This window comes from Rhamphochromis sp. 'chilingali' (assembly GCF_963969265.1).
Source record: "Rhamphochromis sp. 'chilingali' genome assembly, chromosome: 11".
Classification (NCBI taxonomy): domain Eukaryota; kingdom Metazoa; phylum Chordata; class Actinopteri; order Cichliformes; family Cichlidae; genus Rhamphochromis; species Rhamphochromis sp. 'chilingali'.
The window spans coordinates 23943597-23966314 of record NC_137938.1 but is presented as its reverse complement, the minus strand read 5'-3'; the positions used below and the strand labels follow the sequence as shown (position 1 = coordinate 23966314).

The 22718-nt window shown below is 42.5% G+C and overlaps 1 protein-coding gene across 3 annotated transcripts; it reads right to left on the bottom strand.

Moving 5' to 3' along the window:
* Nucleotides 1-6885: 6885 nt before the first annotated feature.
* On the bottom strand, nucleotides 6886-21082 carry LOC308406359 (myocardin). 3 transcript variants are annotated; one of them, XM_080897326.1, is made up of 16 exons: nucleotides 20807-21082; nucleotides 19681-19852; nucleotides 17509-17562; nucleotides 15534-15589; nucleotides 15106-15172; nucleotides 14220-14345; nucleotides 13935-14125; nucleotides 13615-13755; nucleotides 11738-11903; nucleotides 11471-11630; nucleotides 11230-11371; nucleotides 10480-11085; nucleotides 10282-10380; nucleotides 9985-10122; nucleotides 9843-9897; nucleotides 6886-9753 (listed from the first exon to the last, which is right to left on the bottom strand). In XM_080897326.1, the coding sequence occupies exons 2-16, from the start codon at nucleotides 19733-19735 to the stop codon at nucleotides 9335-9337; spliced, it is 2475 nt and encodes an 824-aa protein (XP_080753452.1). In that variant the 5' UTR covers nucleotides 19736-19852; nucleotides 20807-21082; the 3' UTR covers nucleotides 6886-9334. The 3 variants fall into 3 exon arrangements, with proteins under 3 accessions (XP_080753452.1, XP_080753453.1, XP_080753454.1); XM_080897327.1 differs by having other exon boundaries at nucleotides 10297-10380; XM_080897328.1 differs by having other exon boundaries at nucleotides 9615-9753; nucleotides 10241-10380.
* Between the last annotated feature and the right edge of the window lie 1636 nt (nucleotides 21083-22718).

The window sequence follows — 22718 nt, the reverse complement described above, 5'->3', positions numbered from 1 at the left end:
CGGGATAAATGGCTGAGAAAAGCCTGGTTGTGCTATAAATTTACACACAGATGTGACATGTCAAGACTGTCAAAACAATAGTTACAGCCCCCAATGGTGCTAGACATTCATTAGCACGCTGGACAACACAATAAATTAGAGCGGACAGGACAAAAAAAATGATCTAATCCTCTGATAGAATGCAGAAAGCCGAGTTCTTGCAAACCCACAAAGCAAAAAGCAGAAGGATTATTACACACACTCACCAGCCACTTTATTAGGTATACTAGTTCAACCGTTAACACAAATATATAATCAGCCACATGGCAACTCTATGCAATGACTGGCATTTAGGCATGGCCAAAGCAGCTCGCTGAAGTTCAAACCGAACAGGGCATGATTGTTTGTGTCAGGCGGGGTAGTCTGAGTATTTCAGAAACTGCTCATCTACTGGGATTTTCCCACACAACCATCTGTAGGGTTACAGAGAATGGTCCGAAAAAGAGAAAATATCCAGTGAGCAGCAGTTCTGGGTGAAAATGCCTTCTTGATGTCAGAGGTCAGGAGAATTTCCAGATTGTTGTGAGCTGATAGGAAGTAACTCAAATAACTACTCATTACAACCAAGGTATGCAGATACATAAAAACTTGATGCCACTCATTTCAGCTAAGAACAGGAAACTGAGGCTAACATCCACACAGATTCAACTAAACATTGTTCAAACTCCACAGCCTCCCTTAGTATGGTGAAATGGAAAAATCACAATCATGGATGTGCAGCTTACAAATCTGCAGCATGCATGATCCTATCATGTCAACATGGACCAAAATCTCGGAGGAATGTTTCCAGCTCATTGTTGAATCTGTGCCACGAAGAGTTAAGGCAGCTCTAAAGGCAAAACGGGGTCCAAGACTATCAAGTTGTAATAAAGTGTCCAGTCAGTGCACATTTTCATGAACAGCTGGAAGAGATTTTAATGACTGCATTACTTGGCAAGTGTCACACCTTCTCAGATTCACTGAGATCTAGCTCATCACACACAGTTAAACTCAGTCACATACACACTGACAAGGAAAAATTGGTTCTGAATGCTCCTTGATGTGATTTCTTTTTATCTGACTTTACAGATATTTCTTTGCTCTTCATTATGAAGGTTTTTAAAAAAGTGCACGATTAAATTTGGATTTTAATTTGGACAAAACTGACACTCATGACCAGGTTTCTAAAATTAGCATAATTGTTATGCAGAGCAACTTGACAGGAAGGACCTTAACACTGAAGTGAAGCTGGAAATCACTTGTGATGAGATGCAGTACTAAGGTAATTTGTGCAGAGATGATAATTTTTTTTTTCATGTCAAAGCTGCTAAAATAAGATTTTTTTAAAATGTCAGAACCTGTTTGCATGCTTTAGCTTTTGCTTAGGAAACAAAATCACCTGTAGTTTCTTCTTGTTTTACAGAACTTGCTTCATACCTGGATGCTAAAGATGGCCATTGACACAAACACAGCCGAGCTGTGAAGCCTTTCTTCTCCTGAGCTTAACACTGTCCCAGAACCACAATACAGTATGGTATTCAGTCTTCACTGAAGAGATGTGGGCCTCTTGGCAAGATTTAAAAGGCATTACTGCACCGGTGGTGTGCCATTTATCACATTCACCGTGTAGATTTTCAGAATTTAGGATATAATTTTCAGTTCCTAATGATATTTAATATTTAGGTACAGTAAAACAGGTGTAACAATTGGTGGTTAAAAGTTATACTTGTAGTTTAAGTGACCGGTGTAAGTAATTTTAAGTAACAATTACCTTCACAGCATTTAAAAAGGTGGTGCATGTGAGTGCTTTCAAATGAGAATGTCTATCAGGCTTTGGTTTTTGCTACAGTAATTAGTCTATGTATCCAAAAAAAGTTCTTTAATGACCTTTTTAAAAACCAAAAACACAGAAAATAAGAAGACTTGATTAACCAACTGTGCTTGAATGCTGCCTCAAATGTTACACCATCTATAGTCAGGCATTGCTTTCAGGCAAAAGAAACATGCCATTAACTAAATACTGCGTATTATAAATAGTGTTGGGATCATTACTCAGAAAAGTGATGTATTACTCATTGTTGCCGCAATGAATTACGTCATTTAATTACTCCCTGGAGAAAGTAATTAATTACACTATATTAGACTACTTGTGCTACTTGGCCACATGACCTGAGATGCTTTGTTACATAATAACCAGCTAACAGTGTAAGCATATCTCTATCCTAATAAACACTGCACAAAAAAAGGTCACAGCGATGATTCTGCTGGACAAACAGGTAGAAATGGAGGCCACAACGCTCCCACGCCTCAGTGCTTTTTCTTTCTTACCTGTTGAAGCTCAAGTTCTGGATGCTTGCCTCGGCTGTGGTCAATATTCAAACTCATTTACACTGGGTTCAGGTTTGCTAGCTGCTAGCCTTGTGTTAGCACGTTATCTTTGCGGTTGATTGCAGAGAGCCGATGTGTTAGCAGCAGTTGTATGTGGGTAAGGTGCAGTTTGCCCTTTACCGTCACCTTCTCGTCCTTTGGTGCAGGAAAACAGCAAGCAGGCATAATATTCGTATTTTTCAACAAGCACAGAAAAAGAGCAAGTTTGATTATTTAATTTTTTGCCTTTATTTATTGTTCTCCCGCACAGTGCAAATGATTGGAGAGTTAGATTAGTTACTGTAGTGTGATTAGTGAATTTAGCACTGCATTGCTGCTTTACAGAAGGCCTTACTTTGGAAGGACTTGTCCCTAATATAGTGAATCATTAAAATAACATCTGTTAAGAACTAAACACCCAGTGTGAGGGAATTCTGCAGCAACTGTGTGATGGTGTAATGTCAGTGTGGACCAAAATCTGGTAAATGTTTCCCATATTGTTGAATCAGTGGCACAAAGATAAAGATATTTTGGTGAAATAAAAAGGCACAGATATTGACATGTTGTGTTAAACCTGTAAACTGATGCATTAAACTCTATTTAACAAAGTACTCCTACTGTAGGTTGTTATACCAGATACTGCACATTATACAAGAAAGTTGTGGCACTCAAAGACTTTTAAAACCTTGAAATCTCTGGGAGAACTCTGCAAAAGCAATTTGGTTGGACTTTCAAGGAGAAGAAGCTTTTGAAAAGCTTATTTTGGAGCAAACTTTTTATGCATTTTTATCAGATTGAACTGGTTATTCTGTAAATGTAGTATTTTATGACCCTGTAAACACTGAAATGAGCCTCTTTTTTCTTTTTCTTTTTTTTAAACAGATGAACATATTTAAATCTACAAAAGCTTCTAAGTCTTAATACTAGTACAAACTACTATAATTAAAAATAGACTATCCCATAAACCTTCCAGCAATCTCGTAAGACTTTCAAGATAGGGAGATTTAGCAAAAAAGCCTCTGGTAAAGTAAATCCGTTGGGCATCTTTCTTCGCCTTTAGACAATAATTCTGATGGCAAAAGAGCCAAACGGGACAGGCAAAAAAAAAAAAAAAAGCCTCTGGGTTACTTTTGTGTTGGTAAAGACGACATAAGCTGCACCGTGGAGTCACTTCATGAGGATAATGTGAAACTCTGCAGTGTCGAATGATGCAAATGAGGCACAAAGTCTTCAGATGTTTCTCATGTTCTTCATCTGATCCTGAGCACAGTTCTGCAAAACACACTGACTGTTTATGGAATTCAAGGTGTTGCAAGACTTCACTGTTTTTGTCTCTATGTTGAGGCAGAGCGCTGCAGTTTTCTGAGTCTTCATGAAGCCTCGGGGTGTTGGGACTGCAGTTGGGAACTTCAAACATTTTTAGGGTAACCGTAAAACCAGACAGTTCACACAAGAAAGGTGTAAATTTGGCAAAGCTTGCATTCCACAGGGGTTAGAGAGGCTCAACCCGGTCTGTCAAGAAACTCGGCTGGAGTTCCCAAGGCTCCCGCTATCGTGGCAAGGGTCAGTTTTAAGCATCGGTACATCAAAAACTGCCTTCCCAGCGTTGTTGTAACGGCACAGGGCTTAAAAATGGCACACCGGCTTAGCCTTGAAAGTGAGCCTCTTTTCTTCCTGCATCTTTTTTTAAACTAAAAAGAGGCACAACATCTGTGGTACAGAAAGACTGTTCCGTCAAGCCTTGTTTTGGTGCTAATTAGTCCAATTAGCCTTCCCCATCTCACACAGTTTTAAACAAAGACGAGCGGTAGCTCTGCTCGGCTTAACCAGCCCTGCAGTTTGATGTGTGGTAGTGCTGGAAAGCTGCAGAAGCCCCTGGTTACAGACACAGATGCAGGCTACTTTAAACAGTTTCGGGGCATCCTTCCTTCAGAGGATAACGCCGCATCCTGCCATGTCTTTTGAAATATCATATGCATGTCCCTTTAGCAGTATTTTAGCACAGAAACACGGTCGTATGCATTAGCAGTCAGGCAGCAGTGTGAAAGTAAAATTCCCACAGCCGTAATTTTATGATTAGCAATGCTGAAGGGCATGTTCCATATTGGTCGGCTGTACTGTGAGATAACAAATTTCATGAGGAGGTGTAAATGAACCAGTTAGATACAGTTCAACAGAGAACTACAAGGAAATTAGTTATTCTGAACACAAGAAGAACAATCATTCCTCAACAGCAGCCTGTTCGTAGAGGCAGTTTATCGTCACGAATCGACCCACATCTTCTCTCGGTCCTTCCTCTTTTATGAATAATACTAATTATACAATTGCAATTTAGACAAATATTGTAATTATGTGGCAAGATAGTGATATCTGGTCATCCCCTCCCTCAACCATTATGTGTACCTTCTAATGACAGAGAGAACAGCACAAGAGCACAACATCTGAATTTTTCAAATATTTCCTCCTCAGGGCAGAGCAGCAGTAATAATTCACTGGTTTTTGCAACAGAAAACAAGATTTCTGTAGTGGTTTCACCAAATTCCCGTGTTTTTTTTTTCATCCCATGAGGAAATTATACATTCAGATGTTTTTATTTTTGTTCATGCACTTGTAGAAGCAGTCTGAGAGAGAAAAAGAAAACATGCTTTACACCAGGCGGCTTAGATGAAGCTGTACATCAAAGCCTAAAACCAGGAATCTGTTTCTGTTCCTTTAGTTGGGTCAGCCTGTTTTAATTGTTGTAAATCATGTGTTTCAAAGCCACAATGTTTAGAGATTTAATGTAATCATACTGTTGTACCATGTCTTTAATTTGTTGAAAGGACTGCACCAATAAAATATGCATCCCGTCTGTTGCGTGCGCTGATCTAATGCGAGATCTTGCTGTCGTGCTTTTGGTTGTGTCAGACATCTAATCCATTTTCTCAACCAGTTCAGGGTCATGGTGAGAACAGGGTGGGGTCACAGAGAGACAGGCACACTCATACCTACGTCCAGTTTACAATCACCAGTTTCCCTACATGCATCTATTTGGAGAACCCTGAGAGATCATGTAAAGTCCAAATACATCCTGACCAGCCATCAGATTTAAACCCAGTAACCTTCTGAGACGTTCTAAAATTACTTGAGTTCATGTAGTGGTTTTTATTGAGGTATATACCATGCACACTACCTGCTGCAAACATACGCTGTGACCATTGTACAGAGCACTGTGCATCCTTTATCAGCTAATATGCATGTAAATATTAGGCTTACATTCACCAGAAATTTATTGGATGTATAAATTGGCAAGTTTAGATAGCCTATAAAGGTGATAACATATCAGTGTTATTTTATTTCTGCTACCTTGTGGCAGTTACTGTAGGTTAAGGGGATTTGTTTATGGCATCTACATGATGCCAGGGATTGGAAGAAGGACTTTATGTTGTTGCACAGCTTTAATAAGTCTCTTGTAACCACACAGCTCACTCAGTAAAAAGATTTGATTGATTTTACATCTCATGTATTGCTTTATCTGGTAGCATGCCCTCGTTCTGCCTTATATTGTATGCATGATTATGATTCGCTCAGTGATACACAGGCTAAAGTAGCTGCCCCCTGTCTTCTCTCACATGGTTTATAATAGCAGAGCAAAACTCTCAGAGGAGCACAACAGAAATCAAACCATAGCGACCCTCTGCCAGTGATCAAAGCCTACCCAGCCCCGACCCAGGAGACGAGAAATAAGGGGGTAAGGAAGTGAGAGGGAGAGATGGTGGGAGCGAGAGAATCCACACGTCTCGGCAAGAGCTACCTGCTTTACATATGAAACACACCTTTCTCCCTTTAATTTCCATGAAATCATGCAGGAAGCAGTTATTGCAAGGGAGGAACGAGGAGGAAGTGATGTGGAACGGCTAGAGGGGCCATTACAGCGAATCCCTCATTACACCCTGGTCACAGCTTTGGAGTATTACCCCTGTGAAAACACACTCTCACCCCTGGGTGGATAAGTCAAACAGAGAGTAGATTGTCTCGTCTTCTTTCTTCTCTTTGTGGCATGTCTGCGGTAGGGTTAAACTTATCAACATATGCAGCTTTAAAGAGCTGGGCCAAAGAAATTGTGTGTTGTATTCCTGTCTGTCTATGAATGAAGAGACTGATCCTCATTTTAATACTTTCGATATAATATCGCTGTCGTGCTGATCAGTAATCGGAGATCATACGTTATCACTTCTGCAGCTTTTCATTTGAAAGCATATTATTGTTCTTCAGGATTATAATACTGTGCCATTTTGAAGATTAACTATGGAACTATGTGGGTGTTAGTGAGGTTTCATGGATATTTAAGATGCATATTGGCACAAATGAATATTTAATTTACTTTGTGGTCATCAATATTTGATAAGACGTAATTTGGGACAGTGATCAGTAGTTCTTTCTTCATCCATTTGTTAATTCTCTCAGTGTGCTACATCACTTAACTTCCTGCCCAGGGATGAAAGAAAGAGGAGGCACATAGTAAATCTATTAAGACTTTAATTTTTGTAATGCTTTTAAATACATTGTGGAGAGAAACATTTGCACAAATAAGTTACAAATAGACGTACAAGCAAAAACATTTTGTTTTGTCTCACATTTTCAGAATAAGGTATTTATAGCAGCAACTAAACCACAGTTACCTGAAACACTCCAGTGCTTTCAGTCAACGTTTTTAACTCAGTTTAAAACAGAATTATTAAACTTTGGCTTAATTAAATTAGTCAACAGTCTCTGGGGTGTTTCAGGAAAGTCTGCACCAACGATCGGAAGTAAATAAGAAACAGGGAAAAGACTGTTGTCAGCCCTAAAGCGGAGGAAGTCACAGGAGGTAGCATCTTACTCTCCTGCCAATCTATTTTTTCGTTTCTTTTTTCTTTTTTTTTCTTTGCAGCAGGCAATGCTTATTGATCGCTATGATTATCATAGCCATCCATCCACATTTAGCTGCATTTTCATAGTCTCTTTGCTGAAAGCTGTACAAGAACTGCTTCAGCATAAAGCTGTTGCACTGAGCTGAAGGTTTGCCAATGCACAGATTATCTTATCCCAATAACTCACTGTGGCTGGCTTTATCACTACAATAAGAGGAAGACAAGCCACAACAACACATTGCCTACATAGAAACAACAAGACAAGAACGTACAGTAGTATGAAGTTAGACTTCGAGTTTCTGTGCCCTCTACATGAATCAAATTGCACTCACTGCTTCACTTTCATTGAAGGGAACAAATGCGTTTTTTAGATATAATGATAACATAAAAGAAGAACTCTGCGTCATTTATCAAATAATCGAAATGCTCTAGACAGGAATTAGACAATCAGAGCTCTCCAAAGTGATTGATGGGACATGCAGCCAATTAAGGGCCTAGAATAAATTTATGTAGATGGGATCGTGTATCTGAATTACATTCATCTGGTACAGCAGAGGTTAATGGCAGATAACCTCTGTCAGATTTTTTTTTCATTAATATCATTATGGTAAGTGGGGTTGAGAATGGACGTAACTCACTGAAAGTGTATTATGCAAACAAATAATGTACCCACTACTGCACGACCAGTAAATCGTGTAGAAGTTTGAGCTAAGATTACTGTCACCCGTAAGAAAATGTGCGTATTGGCTCCGACTGACAGGCTCACCTGGTCGCGTGATATGTTTCATCCCTAAAACACAGTATTTTGTGCTAACGCTACAATACATTTTCTTTTAATATTAATGGTCCATTTGTATATTGAAATATGCACCAAACATTTAATATTCTTAGCAATAAATTGGAGGAATTCATTTGCAGTAAGTGAACAGGTGTGGCCTTGGTGTTGGGTTATAAATTGTGCTAAATCTGGCTTTTGCTAGTAGCAGGATAATCACCGAGGAGCAGGCCAGACACTGTTGGGGGTTAATCAGGGAACAAAATGACCACCTGTTTTTGCAAAGTGATGAGGAAAGTCTCACTCGGCTGATTGGTGCATTTGTACGGGGACTATTTTTGGGGTGGCTTCCTGATTGCTCTCCTGGAGGATGGCGGCTTAAACAAGGTAATGTGGTTGTTCTGATGATTACACAGGATAACTACACTGGAGTTACTGCCCGCTGGCAGAGGGACCACAATTAAATGTCTGCTTTAGGAAGTGGACACTTACTGTAAATCCGCGGCCTCTCTTCTGTGTTCTTCACGTGTATCCTCTCACAGATCTGTCATGCCACACACAAGCAGGCACACAACAAACAAATAACTACAAGTGCTTTGGCTCGGATGCTGATAAATACACCTGGAAGCATTGTATGTGGACACATACAGCCAAGAGCAGCCATGTGTGCACTCGCACAGTCAGTCATATGGAAAGCGCACATATACACACACACACAGATCACACTTTCACACAAGCATGTACTCACACTTCCTGTGTGTGGCTTCTGCCAGCTTTCTCCCTCTGCATGCCGACTGTGTGTCTGGCATCGGGGTCAAGGTCTGGAGCCACACACAAGCTGTGCGCTCTGCCTGGCTTTTACACACTCTGAATGGGCTTTATGAATGGCTAGGACTCAATGACTGAGTCAACACCAGGGGCCATACTCAACCCAATCCGACAACAGGTTTTGGAGATAAGTCAGAAATGACATTCTCCCAGCACAGCCAGGAAGCATGTTTAAATTAATATGCCACCAGGTTTTCTTTTGTTTTGCACTGCAAACATTGTGCTGTGGAGTGTGTCAATCCACAGATGTGTGGCTTGTTTGCCATTTCTGGCTGAGCCCAAGTGCTTTTAAAAAACACTACGAGTGTGCATAGGGTGAAAGTGTGCGCATGTGTTTGTGTTCTCATTGTCCCGTCAAAGCTGCTGGATCCGATCGCTGCTCTCGACATTGCGTGGAGCTGGTGACTTTTACAGCTGAACTGACAAATAACGAGCGATCACCCCTCGCAAGTCCTCACCACTGCTCTATCATCAGGTCCAGCACTCGATTGACATTTAGATCTGAATCCAGGCTCAAGTCTGGCTCGACAAAGGGGGCTGCTGGGGGGGTCAGAGGGCGGAGGCCGGACGACAGCGTTTCAAGCCAGTCAGCAGCGTCGAACGGTGTTGGAGCCCGTCGTTTCCGGGACCTCCTGGTGGATGGCAATGGGGAGGTACAGATGGGCGGTGGAGGAGGAAGTGGGACTACCTGGCTCGGGTTTATTACAGCAGGGGATGGAGGAAGCTCCAACAAGAGAGAGGAGCAAAGAGGTGAAAGCAGGGAGTTGTCGTCCTTGTGGTGCTGCTGGGAAGCCTGGGACTGATCATTTTGAAGAGGAGAAGGAGAACGGGCTGAGTGGGCAGGAGATTTATGGTCAGACACATTGACGGAGTCTGAAAGAGAGCCAGTACAAGGAATTAGACAATGAAAGCAATCCGAGTGTTAGTGAAAAGGAATTCTTTATTAATTGTGTGAGACTGACCGACAGAAGCAATAGGCTCATCTAGAATGTCATCAATGGACTGCCGAGGGTCCATCTGTTAGCCAAAGAAAAGGAGAAATACTTCATTTTACAGAACAAAAGATACTCCTTGTGATCTCCTGTTCATCCAAAGACTCCTGACCTGTGCTTTCTGGATAGCCTCCTGTAGCTCTTCCTCCAAGCTGCGAACAGAGGGTAAGGTCTGAATAGGACTTGCTGTAATCTGCACTGGCAGTTCAAAGTCATTGCCAATTGCATCACAGGGCTGGCAGCAAAACACCTGATTAGAAAGAAGAGATAAATTGTTTGACAGGTGGCGTATGCGCATGTTTGCATGTTTGAGAAATGCTCCTAGATGGAAGGCTGTTTAGTGTGCCACTGTGCAGAATAATTTATACCCATTTATCCAGGACATGTGTGCTCTGTTTTGTATGTTTACCCGTGTAAACAACACCTCTGCGTGTGCATCTGTTTCTTGCTTCCCTCTAGAGCATCCCAGGTCCTGTTGCAGGAACGGATGGAGGGATCCTCCACAAGACTAGTGGAAAAAGATTTTTATAAAGCAGTCACATCATTAAATGATCATTTCTCGTATCAACATCTGTCACACCAGAAATCTGAGTCTGTCTGTCCTCACCTCATTGCCGGAACATGTGGAGCAGTCTCTTGGCCTGCTCCTCATTCTCTCCCTCATCTCCAGCTCCACACTCAGCTCCTGCTGCTGTTGCTGCTGCCGCTGCTGCTCCTTCTCAGTTCTCCAGGGAGTCCCACACTGTAGGGGTGAGGAGGATGACATGGGAAGACTGGGACTTGGAGTTCCCGAGGCAGTGCTGGCAGGAGCTAAGAAGACCGTGTTGGTGAGACTGCACGGTTCCCCCGCCAAACTGACTGATGCAGCATTTGTGAAACCGTTTGGGACAGTGTTTAGAATTCCATTTGGAACTCTATTTGGAGCGCTGCTGAGAATCCCATTAGGAATTGCCCTATCCTGGATGTAAAGCTGCTGGTTCGGGCTGCTGCTGGGCGAGTCTAGCCCAGAGCTGGAGCTGGAGCCAGGGCTCTGGCTGGATGGCAATGAGGGGCAGGGGGTGAGTGGCTCCGGGCTGGTACCCAGCTGACAGAGGGGAGCCGGGGTGAGGCAAGCACTGGGAAGCTGGAAAGGACGAAGTCGCTGCAATAGGGCAGGCTTTGTGCCGGAGACAGGAAGGCCGCGCTTACGCAGCTGCTGCCGTAACTCTGACACCTGAGGAAGAAGAAATGGAGGCAATTATTGGACTATTGGAAAGATACTAGTGTAGGTACTTGGTTTCCTTTAATTGTGGATCATTTCTCAAACATTTTAAGCCATTTTAGCGTCTCTGTTCTCTGATAAACATGATTTTCTTACTGTTAAATCAACCAGATTAGCAGGGAGAAGCTCAGGCTTTGATGGAGGGTTTGTGTCCGTAGGGGTGTGATTGGTTGTAGCAGGAACAGGTTGGGGATTCTGTGGTATGGCTCCCGAAGACTTCAGATCACCAGATTCCCCACTAAAAGAACGACAGGAGCATGAACTCAAGTAAAGATCAGCTAAGTAGGATCATAATAAAATACCCAACACTGTGTCACCCACTAATCTGTTTGTGTACCTGGGTACAACAGTGATCTGTTCTTGTGGTTGTTGCTGCTGCTGCTGCTGGTTCTGGAGGATTTGAAGCTGAAGGAAGACCTGCTGCTGTTTCAGAAGATCAGAATAGGCTGGGTCTAAAGACTGGGTAGGGTTAGGGCTCTTCTGTTTGGCTCCCACCCCTGAAAATACGTAAATATTCTGGCTAAACTCAATCACTTTATCACCTGAGCAAACCTTGATCTGATGAATGAGTGTTGCTGTTTAAGTAAACCAATTATATTGGTACCTCCGGTCCCAGCCCCTCCTCTCTGGTCTGGAGGAATGTACTGATGATATTTGAGTTTCCTCATTTTGGGCTTGGTGTCCCGCGGTTTCCGTGGACGGGGGAGATGGGTGAAGTTAAGGGAGTGAGGCAGAGTTGAGGTGCAGGGGTTGTTGGGAGGCCGAGCTGTCTATAAAGACGCATTTAGAAAACTTGTGAGTTATTTCAAGAACACTTTAAACCATATAAGAGTAAAAAAACAAAAACAAATGAGTCATTTGACATATGACATCATTAGCTGCACGCTACAATCCAATCCAACTTTATTTATATAGCACTTTTAAAAACAACAAAGTTAACCAAAGTGCTTTCCAATAATAAAACAGAGATAGCAGTTAAGAAAAGCTACATGAAATGCATAAATGCCTCACAAATCCCCCAGATGACAGCATGCGCAGGCTCCGACATATAACCAAGCTGCTCATGTGTGAATGCGTTAACCTCTGGGGCAAACACTGAGGTCCTCCAGAAGTGCAAATTGACATTAATGAATGCAGAGCAGTTTACAGCAGAGCATTGTTTCACAGGAGTGACCATCCTGTTAGGTGAAAGACCTCTACATTTGTCTTTTATCTCTCACGTTGTACACCTGCTGTGAGTACAACTACAGCAAGCACATACACACAGGCGTAAGACGTAAACACTGTTTCCTGGATGAAAATTTTACATACACAGAAAATAATCAACTCACCAAATAGCACCCACGTAGGATTTTTGTTAGCTCTATGTAGCAAAATGCACATTTTTACACTTATCTTTTCAGAGCATGCAGAAGGTAAGTGTTTTTTACACTTATGTATCATTGTTAGAAATTTTGAAAGTGGTAAAAACTAAAGAACACAAAAGAGAAACAATATAACCAGAGAGTATTACATGAAAAGTAGCAATATTAGCGACATGATCCAGGTTATTCAATTATGAAATTGGTCTGAGGTCAAAGTCCATGATTTAGACTTTTAGGGTCAAAGCGTAGAGAAGGGTTAATGTTTTAACAATGATGCAGTTTATGTCTCCCCCTCTCTGTGGATGTTTTATTACATCCATTCCCACATACAGTAAAGATCTGTGGTATATATGACAGCTAGAAGTGTACCAGCAAGGGTGAAAGTTTACAAGATGCTCGTGAGACCAGCTGTTACATGTGAGGCGTAGCCAGAGGCGGGTGAATTAAAAGTGCTGAGATTTGCATTTGGAGTGACAAAGATGGACAGGATTTTAAAAAGTGAGTACATCAGAGGGACAGCTTAGTTTGAATGGTTCAAGGACAAAGCAAGAGAGGTGAGATTAAGTTGGTCTGGACACTTTCAGAGGGGAGATACTGGGTACACCGTCGGAGGAATATTGGGAAAGCTGGAGGAGCTGGGTTAGTAGGAGAAAGGCGGAGGCAGAGAGGTTTATGGATGAGAGAGGACACGCAGGTGGTTGGCGTGACAGAAGGAGATGCAGACAAAGATGCAGAAGATTGGAAGAAATGGAAACAGATGATCTGCTGTGAATGAGAGCAACCGAAAACAGAACATAGAAGAAAAAAGGAAAGCGTCCATGACAGCTGCTCAGCATGTGTCCTTTATGGAGTACAAACTGTTGGAGATGCATGAATTGCATAAGGTTTAGAGTATTTTTAAAATGAGCTTTTTTCTCATGCTATGTCATGCATTTTGTTTTGTGGCTTGTGATAATTTAAGAATTTAAGACAGCAACTCGGAAGTTCAGAAATGTGACTTTTCCACAAACCGTCCTTTTTCAGCGCCAAGATATGCACGGCTTTTCTTCTTTTGTTTTCATGTAGCTTAAAGCAGCGGGGTTTGTATGTGGAGGAGCATGCATTAACCCCAGCTTACCTTTGGCAGCAGGGGTGTGGTCTGAGAGGTCAGATACATCCCAGTCGGCCTCCCAGTCGTTGCCATGGAGTTTGAGTCACTCAGCTTTACGCTCATAGGTTGTCTGATGCCCTCGGTTCCCGGGAGCACTGCCAAACCAGACTGAAGGCAGAGTATCAGATTATTAGAGCTGACATATGAAGCTATTTATAAACTCAACAGCTACTGAATATATGCTTTAATATGTTTGTCCGTGGTTATAACTGAGAGCTCATATTAGACATTTTTTCCAAAATATGTGTGTTTTTATTAAAACTATATACTTAGTGCCATTCCTTCACCTGAGCATGACAGGGACCGTGGTTAAGGGTCGGGACCAGAGCCGAGCAGTCGCTCAGTAATTGGTCACCTGAGAGCCTCGGCAATGAAGAAAAAGCTGGTGATTGGTGAGTGCTGTGCTGCTCCGTGGGTGAGGATGAGGAGGAGATGTCATCTTCGAAGACATCAGCAGTCAGAGGGAAGGAGGCAGGACCTGAGGAAATGAAAAGCAAATGGAAGTAAGGTCAAAAGACAAGGCTGGGGGGGGGGAAGTGTGTGGTGGTTCATGCAGATGCGCGTTGACTCACCGTTCTCCGGAGGCGGCGTGCGTTCGAGCTGCTGCTCCACAGGTCCAGGCGGGCGCTGGATCCTCTCAGTGAGGTCCTGCGCCTGGCGAGCTTTCTTCTGCCTGTGGGCCCCACACGCAGTCCGCTCTACGGGTGGGAGAAAGTGGGAGGGATGGTGCAGATAAATGAGGAGAACGGGACAGATGGGAGATCAGTGGAAAGAGGCAAGATAGGAGAAAGAGAAGCAACAGGATTTCAGAACATATGCAACGTGAGCGTGCGCAACAGCTTTGCCACAGGCGATCAGTCCCGATTCAAAGCAGCAGAGGCATCAAAAACAAGTAAACACGCCTGCCCATGGGGAAATGTATTCCCTTGGAAATGAAGGCAACACACACACGCACGCAATCACACATTTTTAAAATGTCACAGAAGGACTATTAAGGAAATTATACATTTTGAAAAGCCAGATGCTATAATCATAGTGTTTTAAAATTAAAAGGCAGATTAGAGGAGAAGGAGGTGAGTGGCATGATGAGAGAGGGAGATCTCAGTAATAGCCGAAAATGATGACTCTGATTCCTGGATTGACAGGTTTATCACGTGCTGTCAATCCCTGATATGTCCTGCCGGCTGCATGTGGAGCAGCGTTAAAGTGTGCTACAAGGTCACATTTCAGTCTCGCTGACAGCTGATGAAACACAAAGCCCTTTGTGAGATTTACACACTTCACATCTTTGCACTACTACTACTACTGTACGACGGGGAGCGGAGAACAGCACAGATATGATATAACGCAGACCGAGAGAAATGGACAGGAGGGGAAGTGTGTTACAGTGAGCTACGCTGGGAGCATACAGAGCAAAGCAAGGAGGAGACAGCAACGTTACTGTGGGCATGGTATCACCTTGTGCAGTTTCAGCATTCAGACCACCAGGAGGCAACTTCTGAGTGGCACCGTCATCAGTTAGACGCTGCATCAGGAAACAGAGGGTCAAACCAACAGCCAAGGCCCAGAGGAAAGTTGAATAAAACTTTATTGTCAGTGCAGCCTAATGACATATTATTACACCAGGATTATTGCAAGGTTTTGGGAGACTTTCTATTGAAACTAGTGCAAATTAGTTTTCTTTAGTTGAGAAGAGACTTAATCATGAATTATATTTCTTATGAACTCACAGCAGTAACCTGACATTTGGACTCTTACTAATATAATCACCAACCAAGATTCATAAAGATATTTAGAGGGTTCAAATGTGTTGGATGCTTCAAAATCAGTTTGGTGTGAAGTGTGAGAAATTAATTTTTTATAAAAAGAGACAGTATTCAACTCACCAGAGCTTCACTCTGGTCTTTCTCAGCTTTTTGAGGCGGGCACGTGGATTTCAGCCCTGTTCCAATCAGACAGACATGCAGTTAAAGATGAAATGTGGAAAAGCAGAGTTTAAAAAAAAAAGATAATTTGTTTTTCTTAATCCAAACTCTCATATTAGACTATTTCAGAGAACAGTAGCCTAGAAGAATAGAAACTCAGGTGATGGGGTGCATCAACAAAGCAGCGTCAGCTTTCAAATGATCCTTCCAAGTTACAGCATGAAGCATCTCAGACACTCTTTTGTGTTGGCAGGCATCAAAAACGGAGTAACCTGCAGCCAGGAGGGAAGTGAAGCAAGGTGCCTGCCTGTCGGATGGGGATTGTTTTTGTCTGCTTTTTAATACATTTCTGCACTCGGCACTTTGAATTCTGTGCATGACACAATTTATTTATGCTCACATCTTCAGATAATGATTGTTGATTGTTCCAGCTTTATATATTTATCCTCATGTCTTCAGCGTGTGAACTTTTCCCCTTTCTAATAAAGTGCATATCTACTGACAGCAATAGACTTTTTAAAGTAAAAATAAAAATGTGCTTTTACATATGGAGTAATATCTACATTCACCAGCTACTTTTTAGGTACACATACTCAGCTGCATGCTAATGCAAATATTTAATGATCTAATGGCATGGCAGCAACTAAATGCGTATGAGCTTCCTTTGTAAGTTCAAACTGACCATCAGAATGAGGAAGTCTGTGATGAGCTGGTGTGAGTCTTTCAGAAACTGCTGATCTGCTGGGATTTTACTGCACAACCATCTCTATAGTTTACAGATACTGGTCTGAAAAGCAGAAACTATCCTGTGAGTGGCAGTTCTCTGGGTCTCAATTTCTGCTGCCACATTCAGATGATAGGATCAGACATAAACAACATGAAAGTATGGATCCATCCTGACACGTCTCAGTGGTTCAGACTGCTGGTGGTCGTGTAATGGTGTGGAGGATGTTTTCTTGGCCCACTTTTGAGCTAAATAGCAACAGAGCATTGTTTAAATCCCACAGACTACCTGAGTATTGTTGCTGACCATTTCAACCCACTACTAGCAAGGTGTATTTAGTAAAGTAGCTAGTATATTTTATTTTTATTTTGTTTATGGTATAAAAAATACTTTTTTTCTTATTTTATCCATTTTTTGGGTAATGCTGGGATTATTCATCTAAAATACAACAATATTAAAAGTAAGGTAGCAAAAAACTACCCTTTCAATATATTGTAATTTAAAAGGTCTGAGTGGGAACTAAATGCTCACACGTCCTTTTAACTGTGTTTTCAGGCTTTAGAAAACCAAACCCATTCATCTGATTAATTGCTTATCCAAGGGGAGGGCTCGAGCCTAGCCTAACCATAATGAGGTGAAAGGCAGGTTACAGCCAGGTCAGGTCACCAGTTTGTCTAAAGGCTAAGAAATACCTAAAATATATATATATGTGTGTGTGTTGATTTATTTATTTTGTTTTGTTGTTGTTTTTTAGACAAATCAGGCGAGTAGTATAAAGAAAATCTGTGAAACCAAGATCTGGTAAAACAAACGGTTAAACTGAGGACTTTAACCTAAGAGGGTGGGTTTCATATCCTATGTGAAGTCAATGTTTACTTGTTTACTTATTTACTTATTCACGTTTCTAGATTTCTGATTACTGCAGATCAAACCTAGAGCCTTATTGAGTTTTGTAGATTCATGTACAAAAAAAGTTTTTTTTTAATATATAAATAAATAAATTCAGCATTAATCCAACCATTTTGCTGTTACAAAAAACGAAAAGGTCAGTATAGTAAAATCTAAAAAGAAAAAAATTTAAAAAACTGGGCAAATCAATGAGCAATCGCCTTCCACTGAAAAGAAGTGACTTGAAGATCATTAATATGAAATGCACCCTGCAGTCATAGTGTAATGGATCAATCACAATGTTAATGATACACGTAGACTAACCTGAGTCTGCATTGATTTCACTCAGCCTTCGGTTCTGAATCCTCAGCTGCAGGACTGAAAGACAAGATTGAGCTGTGTTACCAAGAAAATGATTAAGTATTACACTGATGGAACAGTACATTAGTTTCATTTCATTGAAGGCAAAATTACATATCTGGAATAAGAAATCAGACTGACGTAGGAAGCTCGGAGTTAAGCAATGCTAGACAGCACGCTCACTGTTAAATGATATGGCCTTCAAACTCATGTTACCCCATGACTTTGCAGTGCTTGTAGATTATATATCTCCTTGAATGCTGGCACGCACATATTAACATACACACACAAACAGGTGAAGCACGGAAGGGCTGTGCCCGTGACACAAAGTCCCCACCCCCCACCTCGCATGATACATTTCAGCAAGCATTGAGACCTGAGAGACCTGACAAGGGGAGGGTAGGAGAGGACTGCTCGAGGGGGGGGTGGAGGGCAATAACTATTTATCTCTCAGTATGTCTATTTCTGTTGGTCCCATCCCCCCCTTCAGCTGTCCCGTTCTCTCCACAAGCCTCTCATGCATGCCCTCCCCCTCACATCACTCTCATATGTGCTGCTAACTATACTCTTCCTGCTCTTTCCTACCTTTCTAACTCTAAAATTTAAAAGGTTTCAAGATCTGTATTTAAAGCAGCCTTACGTATCAGTCCCCTGGGTTTAAAACAGGATAGGGAAGCAGTGTTAAGGTAGTTTAACTGTTCCTGAAGGGCCAAATAAATATAATATAATACATTTTCCCTTTTTGCACCAAAAAGTCAGTAATTGTCTTAAAATCTTTAAAAATTTCTGCAGGGACGCTCCAGATGAAGAGCCGACAGCTTTAAAGCTGTGAAAAACAAAGACAAAGAGTTATCAGATGCTTTGTTTCAAGTGGCTACAAGCTATAAATAATCGCTGTTATTCTATTCAGTTGGATGTCATCATCTAATACGTGCACGTCCAAGTTCAAATTAAGTGCAATCATAATGCTAGCTGACAAAGGGATCAACAAGTTGGATATAGTGGTAGATAAAATATATTCCTCCAGCTCAGCTATGTGCATATACGCTTTCTGACAGAGCAGCTGCTTATAGAATCACGTTTTCCAGCAGGTGTTTGCACACCTAGGGGACTGTCTGTGTCATTTTCTCGCCGTTCTATTTTGCCAGCCGTTTATGACAGCTGCGTGGGAACTCAGCAGCAGCCGCTGCAACTTGTTGGGGAAACTAGCATCGTGTAGCTTGGGAAGGGTTGCCTAATGCTGTTTGTCACAGACTGCTGGCTGCCTCCTGAACGGTTCACTGTTAGGTTATTATCACACCTATCACTGACAATGATATTTACATTTTGGTAGGAATGCATGAAGACATCATTCTCCTTTAAACTCGCGCCATTTGTGCCTATTTTATGTTTGGGATTTCTGCTTTTGTGCAAACCCTTAATGGCTGATTTGATGTGGACGAGAGTCAGACAAAAGGTTTGGTACACCTCTTCCTACTTTAGCAATATTAGAACCAACATCTGAGGATAATTGTGGGGTCGTTTGCTTTTGCTGCTTTACAGTTGTCATTCAGATCTGATCAAACCACACTCACCATCAAGGTGAAGCAGCTTAGCTGAGCTTTTCACTGTTACATTTTTAACATAATAATAATTATAATAATAATTGTAACTCGGGGGGGGGGGGGGGGGGGGGGTTATAGGTGAGGTCTGATTGTTTGTCATTTGGACATGAATTATTAATAAGACATAGATTTTAAATCTGGTTTGCAGAACCTTCAAATAATGAGGACTTTTCTGGTAAAGACCCACAGTCAGTTTTTTTTCCATAAGCACAACAAACCAGCCCGTTTCCTGATTGAAGTGTCAGACAGTAACGTTCAGAGATCTTTATCCTCGGGGTCAGCGGATTTACTTCTGTTCAAGACATCTCCATATGTCTGTCTGTAGGGAGCGATCACTAAATCCATTCGCCATGATCAATAACCTTCACTGGATTGATCACATGATCAACAGTGTGACTGACTTGCCAATAATCTTCGCAGACATTTCAACTCAAAATATTGATGATCATGCATGTGCGCCTGAGATGAAAAGCCATTGTTGTGGGAAAACGAGTCCTTCTCTCCTTTAATTGGCATGAGCTCAAATCCTCACCTGAGCGGAACTTGTTCCGGATGAGAAGCGACCTCTCGGAGGCCAGCAGTGTCATGGTGGAAGGGGGGGGGGAGACGATGGGGGCACGAGAGAGGAAGTGGAGCAGAGAGAAAGAGGAAATTCCTGGCGTCACCCTACCAGGAGGAATGGACTCCTCTCCTTCTGTCTCTCACTGTTGGGAATGCAGAAGAGTGGAGGAAGCAGAGGAGAGAGGCAGACAGATGCTTGTTAATCCACTGATAGACACAAACCAATATTGATAGAGGCACACAAAGCATAGCGAAGATACATTGAGGAGGAAATAGAGACGAAAAGCTTCTCAGCTTCTCAGGCAGACTGAACTTTATGGTTAGCCGCTCTGGCAACAGCAGGCCTCCCTATAGACAGCCTGTCATAATCACACAGAGAGTCACAAGGCCCACCCACAGAGACAGAACTAACGACACAGAGAATTAAACAGATGGGAGGCTTTTAGAGAGAGACAGGGCAAGGAGCCAGACGAGGAAGACTAGGAGAAAAAGTCGAGTTCACGTGAGTGAGGGAGACAGAAACCCCAGCAGATACTTGGACGTCAGGGCTGGAGGACACTGATTGCGACGGACAAACACGAACTCGCAACACCTACAGCATGGCGCCGGGGACGGCAGGCCAAAAATGTGCCTTCCACTAAAAGGAAGATGAGCTGACTCTGAAATAGAGAGAGAGCTGGGAATCTACATGAGCTGCATTAGTGCACATACACACACAACCTATTAACAATATTGATTTGAACTGGCCAGCCACAAAACACCCAAAGGAAGCCTGTTTGAAGGGACTCTACAAACACACACACAAACAAAACCACACACACACACACACACACACTCTGGAATAGCTGAGGTTATGCATTCTAAATCACCGCAGAGCTCTTCCTATTCCCAATCCGATAAATGCACACACTTCACTTATTTACAGCCTAAAGAGTCCAAAAGAAGGCCTCTCGTTCATTAATGCAATCAAATAACAAGCAATTGATTGAGATTTCACGTCTGGCACAGGCATTGTTTCACAGCAGGGTGCTGAGTCACAAGAAGGAACTAAAAAACACAGAGAGAATAAAAGCAAGAGAATGAAAGAGAATACTTACAGGAAAAGAGAGAATTGAGTCCCTCGGGGGAAATTGGAGTGGATTTAAGATTAAATTGAGAGAGGTGCGAGATGGAGGAAGAGAGGGAAAGAGAGAACTTCGTAGTGCGTTTAATGACGATTTCTTTCTTTCATGTTCTTTTCATATCCTTAGTTTTTGGGGGTTTTTTTCCTGAAGGTGAAACGCAAGGAGGGAAAGGATCTGCGGTTCCTTCGTCCTCCTTCCGATAGAAGTTCACCGTCTCTACCTCTGCCTCGCTCTCTCTGCCCCTCTCCCCCCCCGTCTGCCCCAAAGCATCCTGGATCATCAGTGCCAACTGTGAGCGACTGTCAAACTTCACCCCTCCCCTGCAGTGACCTCACCCCCACCAACCCCCCCACCCCTCTCTTTTTGCTTGGAGCAATTTACCCCCTTGACATCTGCAGACTGAAAGAGTGAGGAACAGATTACAGGACAATAAGTACTTCTGTGTTTGTTGCACTTGACTTTAACATAGAAGAGGATAGAGCAGTCGATTTAATGTTAGGAGCTGGACTGTCGCATGATGTGATGATAGAAAAGTGTAAGCAGGATTTCTTTAAGAAAGGGGGGACAGTTTATTATAAAGCAGCTAGAAGAAGAGTGTTTTGGACTCTCTTCAAGTCGTGCACGGCTGCAGGCTCATATGCTCCTGTCAAGACACCTTTAGGTCACCCCCCCCTAAAGTGATTTACTGTTCTGTGTATGTGCAAGTGTGCAAGTGTGTGAGTGTGTGTGTATGAAACACAGCACAGAGAGTCACAGGTCAGTAAGTTAGTGACCGTCAGCATACACTATACAGTGTGGTTCCAGCAAAACCAGTCAAGTTTTACCTCAAAAACAAGCAGTGTTTGCCAGTGCGTGCATGATGTCTACACATGTATACATACGTGTGTGTGTATGCATGTATATGTGTGGCTAATGCTGCAGAGGGGAGGGGGGGAGAAGCAGAGACACCTGTTCAGTCCTTTTGACAGACAGACGGGTGTGTGCTGGTTCAGCAGGTCATGGAGAGGAAGGGAGGCAGAGAGGGGAGGTAGAGAGGCGGAGGCGACGGGTAAAAGTTGGTGAGGAAAGGAGGCCGACACACATGACGGAAGTCTTACTGGTGAGGACAGGAAGTGTGGTGACAGGGAGACAGTGGGTTAAAGCTCTTTTTATCTGATAAGGAGAGAAAGACACCAGCACGGAGATCCACTAATCAGAGAACACGGAGCAGAGATAGCACTGCATGGGCCAATTACGGTTGCCATGGAACAAAATGGAACAACTAATGGAAGACAAAATGAATGGGAACCTTAATTTAATAGATGGTTATAGACAGAGCGCTCTTTCAGGTGCCATTTGCACAGTACGTCTGTGTTTGTCATCATTATAAAATCTCACCTTTGGCAGCTTTTCCTCTCATGCCCTGCAAAAAGCATTTTACACACTGCTCCGACACACACATACACATATATATAAACACTGACAGCGTGCCATGTTATTGTAGGAAAGGTGATGTAATTGCTTTTTCCTCTGGTTCCCCCCCATCGCAGCTTCACCCTCTGCTCTGCAGCAGGGACTCCCTCTCTGATTAACACCTGTTACCCTCCTTCTCTGTCACACACACACACATATGCACAGACAGACTCCACAGTGTTAATCCTACACTGTGTCTGGTGAGCGAATTAGCTTGCACGCTGTTAACCCTTCCCTCTTGATATCATATTTCTCTGTGCTATTCTGGGCTTACCCATCTTTTTTATGTGGCTAATGAGCTAAAAACTCACTTTGTCTATCATTTGGCTTGTAAAATTCATTCACTGATTTCATACTTTAGTCGTAACCGCCTCCTCAGTCTGTTATATTTGCAGAGCTTGAGTGATGCAGCTCTCAAGAGAGTCGCTGTCTT